Raw genomic sequence first — 5,216 nt, forward strand, 5'->3', positions numbered from 1 at the left:
TTAACCAAGAACTTGCCATCTGTAGTGCATCTCCAAGCCAATCTATCTTCACTATCACAGATACTAATTGGGAGTTCTAAAATACTTTCAACCTCATGTTCCAAGAAAACTTCTTTAAACAGATTTATTTTCCATTGCTTTGTATCAGGATCAATAAGGTCCTTGACCCTTGCATTCTGCTCTAAGCCCCTCCTGGGTGATTGAATCATGAAAGTTGCAGGATTAGGTATCCATTTATCAAGCCAAATCCTAATGGACTCACCATTATCTATCTTCCATTTAAGGCCTTCTGTTAGCAAGGTCCTTGCAGCCATTATACTTCTTCAAATAAATGATGTTGTGTTACCAAGCTTGGCATTTAAGAAATATTTCTAAGGAAAATACTTTGCTTTCAGTACCTTAGAAGCCAAAGAAAGAGGTTGTTGAAGCAGTCTCCACTCTTGCTTAGTCAATAAGGCTAAGTTAAAATTTTCAAACCCTCGAAATCCCAATCCCCCCATCTGCTTTCCTTTCCCTATTTGCTTCCAACTTAGCCAATGAATTTTAGATCTATCATTATCTAGCCCCCAGCAGGATTTTTGCATTATTATGTTAATCTCTCTCAACAGCACCTTAGGGATTTTGAACAACCCCATGCTATATGTTGGAGTTGCCTGGATCACTAACTTGATGAGTATTTCTTTACCTGCTTTGGATAGGAACTTGACTTTCCAATTACTTAGTTTATTTATGATCTTCTCCAAGATTGGATTAAAGGATTTTGATTTGTTTCAACCTGCATAAGAGGGTAAACCCATATATTTCTATATGATTGAGATGCTCTTACTGCTGCTGCTATAATGAGATTCCTCACTTCAGATCTAGTATTCTTACTGAAAGAGATGGAAGTTTTATCCAAGTTCAAACTTTGGCCTGAAGCAGATTCATAGGATTGAAGGAGGTAGAAAATCCTGTTCCATTCAAGACAACTTGCTTTACAAAATAGTAAACTATTATATAGAAAAAAGAGATAATTAATGTGGAAAGGGCGTCTTCTGATAATAATACTTGAAATAATTCTCTTCTCTTCAACATTATTCAAGATACAGGTAAGCACTTCAAAACTAGGGGTGTAAAAAAAAACCGATAAACCGGACCGGACCGGACCAAACCGGTGGCATCGGTCCGGTCTCAAGGTTGGTTCGGTCCGGTATCGGTTTTAGTTTTCACAAAACCGGTCAAAATCGGTCCGGTTTCAATTTTTCTTTTTTTAAAATCGGACCAGACCGATTGATATATATTTTAATTTTTTGTATTGTATATAATATTTATATATAATATATAACTATATATAAAATAGTTTTGTACTATATGATAAATTACTAATTAATATAATATTAAATTTTAAAATCTTATATCATTTTGCTTATTGTATTAATAGTTATCCTAATATTATATAGTGCATATTAATAGTTATACTTATATTATATCATTATATATTATAATATAATATAATATGTCATTATATTATATATTATAATATATCATTATAATCTATAATACAATTATAATACATATTATAATATACTACAATATATTATCACTATAGTATTATATACTAAAATATACTATATTATATTATATAATATATAATATATAATATAGTACATTAAAACCGATAAAACTGGACCGAACCGGATCGAAAATCGGTAAAACCGGAGTACCGGTTTAGGAGGATAACCGATGCATAATCGGTTTTGAAAAATGTAAAACCGGTATATACCGGTTTGGTCCTAAATTTTGTTCAAAACCGGACCAAACCGGACCGGTTATACCCCTATTCAAAACCTCAAATAAAAAGATAAGGGAAAAGATGATCCAATTATCTTTTTCCTCTAGAAGATTTAAATCTGGTTTGAGGTGTTCCATTAATTAAAATAGAATAATTCACAAAATAAAACTGTCATAGACGATATACGCAACTACAAAAATTACTGGGGCGAAAGAAGAATATCGTAAAACCAAAGGGACTCATTTGCAAAAGAGCCACAAACTAAAACCCTAAAACCCAAAGCCACTCCGCGCACCTATAAAGCCAGCACTAACACAGCAAAGGCAAAAATCGCTCACGCCTACCTTTGTCCATAGGTATGGATTCCGGCTGTTCAGCTTTCAATCTGTTATCGCAAGCAACGTATACATTTCGCAAAAGCGGTAGCACATATCGAAGGCTTTCGGGTGGTTTTGTCAAAACCCGTTGAGCTCAAAAGCTGTGCGAAATCACGAATCATTATCATCTTCAAGTAATATCCTCTTGATGTAGTTTTTCTGGTTTGCCTGAGGATTTTTAATAGGATGATGAAACATTCTCTGAAACCCATTTCCTCATCTGGGTTTCAGTTTTTACACTGGTTTCTGTGTCTACTCGTTGTTTTAATGGATTTTTTTTTTCCTTAAGATAATTTTTTGAAGTTCTCCTTTTGCAATTCTCTTCGGAGATCTGTCACTTTGTTTTTTTTTTTTTTTGGTGATAAGGTAACAATTCTGCCTTTCTTTTGCCACAAGAGACGAGTCTTGGCTGTTCATTTGCATTTTTGGGTCGTTTTAGGTTCGTTTGAGTTTGTCTTGCTCGCTTGTTTGTGTTGGGTTTTAGTTTTCAAATGGAATACTCTGTGTGCAGTGTTCTCGTATAGTTGAACGGAGTTGAAAATTTTGGATTAAAACATATTTTCTGTGCAACTGAATGTTCATATCAAGGTGTGAGATATTCAGATGAGAGGAAGTTAGGAACATTATTGATATTGACTCTTGAGAATTGGTTTTCTAAATGAAAAGTATTTTGATTCGGTCTAAGAGGAAAATATGCAGAGCTTGATAAAGTACTTGAATGAAGAGGAACGTATGAAGAGCTTAACTTTTCTAAGTTGGTAGATCTATATGTTGAGTTGATGATAGAAAGCTTGCTTATCTGTTATTATAAATCAACCTCTTGACTGAATGAGAATTTATCATTTAGATTATGTAAAAAAAGGTGCTTATAACTTATGTGAGTACTCCTTGGTGTTGCTTTTCCGAGATTATTTGGTGCGATTGATTTAAAAGAAAGCATATAATTTGTTTGAAGTTACTGTCTTTCGAATAGTAATGCTTATATGCTTTCAACTTTGCACAGGCCTTTTATCTTAAATCTGAGTTCTTGCTGGAACCCCTTGGATTCAATAGACAAGATGTCAAACCCAAAGGTTTTCTTTGACATTCTGATTGGAAAGATGAAAGCTGGCCGACTTGTAATGGAGCTATTTGCTGATGTTACCCCTAAAACTGCTGAAAATTTCCGTGCCCTTTGCACTGGGGAGAAGGGAATCGGGAGTTCTGGGAAGCCATTACACTACAAGGGCTCGGCATTTCACCGGATAATTCCAAATTTCATGTGCCAGGGTGGGGATTTCACAAGGGGAAATGGTACCGGAGGAGAGTCAATTTATGGCCTTAAATTTGAGGATGAAAACTTTAAAGTGAAACATACTGGGCCGGGGGTTTTATCTATGGCTAACGCTGGACCTAACACCAATGGTTCTCAGTTCTTTATCTGCACCCAGAAGACAACATGGCTTGATGGGAAGCATGTTGTCTTTGGTAAAGTTGTGGAAGGTTACAATGTTGTTAAGGAAATGGAGAAGGTGGGAACGGGCGCTGGAACAACTTTGGAACGGGTTGTGATCGAAGATTGCGGTCAGATTTCAGAGAATTGAGAACAAATTTTATATCTTGACTGATATTGTCTGTTAGGTATGGATATGTTCAATGTAATTACTTCCTATTATTCGGAAGCGTTGTTGTTTTATGAAGAGAATTTTAATGCTCTTGTAAAGATATCCGCAATAAGATATGCATGACATAGTTTTGGATCATGTATATGACACGGGTTATCAGATATGCATGACGTGTTATTCATTACCCTTTTTACCTTCCATCTGCGAATTATCAAACATAACATTATATGATTGGAAAATTATTCATCTCTAACTTATCATCAAACAAATTATGGTTACAGCGATGTATATTATTTTTCATTATGCAATTGACAATGGGGGGACATATATAGCTATCTAGCTAGCTGCTATATATGGTTAATGCAGTACTGAAATTGACAATTTAAATCTATCAAAAAAAAATTTATTTTTCATTATGCAAATGTAGTAGTACTCTAGCCTCAAATGTACCCTTACATTAGGACGGTGATGAAGGATCTCTCTCTTGTTGCCATTACTGTTGAGATTGCAAGATCTCTGGTTCCCGATTATGGGATTGACTTATTGGTTGCACTTGCATATTTGAAAAGTTTTGAGTGGCTTCTTTTTGTACATTGAAGAAAATTTGTTTTGTTTTCGGTAGGTCATTTGCTGAGTTTTGTAATGTTTAGTTAATGCGATTGTTTGACAAGCTAGTAGATCATTATTTTGCAATTTGTTTACTAGAAAGAACATCTGTATTTTTGTTCTTAGGTATAAAGAAAATCTGTTTTATGTCCGAGTTTTCCTGAATTATATAGTATACTGTATACTGGGGGTATTTGGACATGGTTTGGTTGCAGGGGAATAACATTAAGGTCTAGATGGGATAAGATAAGATGGACATTGAATTAATATTGTTAGACGAGAAATAATATTTTGAGTTATAGAATGTGCAAATACCGTGCACTACTTTTGAAAAAAGTGAGTAAAGATGAAATTCACAGGAAAAAAATAATTTTTTAATAGTGGACTACTTTTTTTAAAAAAAAAATATGCGGCATAACCACCTATAATTGTATCTAACATTATTCTTGTTAGAATATAATTTTTTAATGTTGTTTTTGTTTTGAGACTTAAAAAATTGAATTGTTTTTGTTATTTTGTTTAAAAGTATGAAAAAATTATAATAATTAAATGAAATGAGATAAGTGGATTGTATTCACAAACCAAGCCTAAAAAAGCTTAAATGCAACAACATTCTCTACAAGACCACATATATTCAATGTTAAACGATTGATAAGTATTTTTAGGATCCAAAAAATAACTAAGCATGAGAATCCTCCTTGTCTTTTTACTAAATCTACTACCTAACTCTTGCAATTGAGTCTATGGAAGTAATGTATATGTCCACTCTATAATGATGCTCGATTGTCATTTCTTGTAGATTATGACGACCACGACCAGCGATAAAACGAGCATTCATGTTAGGTATCTCAATTTGGT

At 33.8% G+C, this 5,216-nt stretch overlaps 1 protein-coding gene across 2 annotated transcripts; it reads left to right on the forward strand.

The window, feature by feature from the left end:
- Window positions 1-2,007: 2,007 nt before the first annotated feature.
- Window positions 2,008-3,891, forward strand: LOC122317228 (peptidyl-prolyl cis-trans isomerase CYP19-3). 2 transcript variants are annotated; one of them, XM_043134201.1, is made up of 2 exons: window positions 2,008-2,127; window positions 3,152-3,891. In XM_043134201.1, the coding sequence occupies exon 2, from the start codon at window positions 3,207-3,209 to the stop codon at window positions 3,729-3,731; it is 525 nt and encodes a 174-aa protein (XP_042990135.1). In that variant the 5' UTR covers window positions 2,008-2,127; window positions 3,152-3,206; the 3' UTR covers window positions 3,732-3,891. The 2 variants fall into 2 exon arrangements, with proteins under 2 accessions (XP_042990135.1, XP_042990136.1); XM_043134202.1 differs by lacking the exon at window positions 2,008-2,127 and adding an exon at window positions 2,134-2,282.
- Window positions 3,892-5,216: the final 1,325 nt, after the last annotated feature.

Source organism: Carya illinoinensis, chromosome 7, assembly GCF_018687715.1.
Source record: "Carya illinoinensis cultivar Pawnee chromosome 7, C.illinoinensisPawnee_v1, whole genome shotgun sequence".
In the NCBI taxonomy this organism is placed as follows: domain Eukaryota; kingdom Viridiplantae; phylum Streptophyta; class Magnoliopsida; order Fagales; family Juglandaceae; genus Carya; species Carya illinoinensis.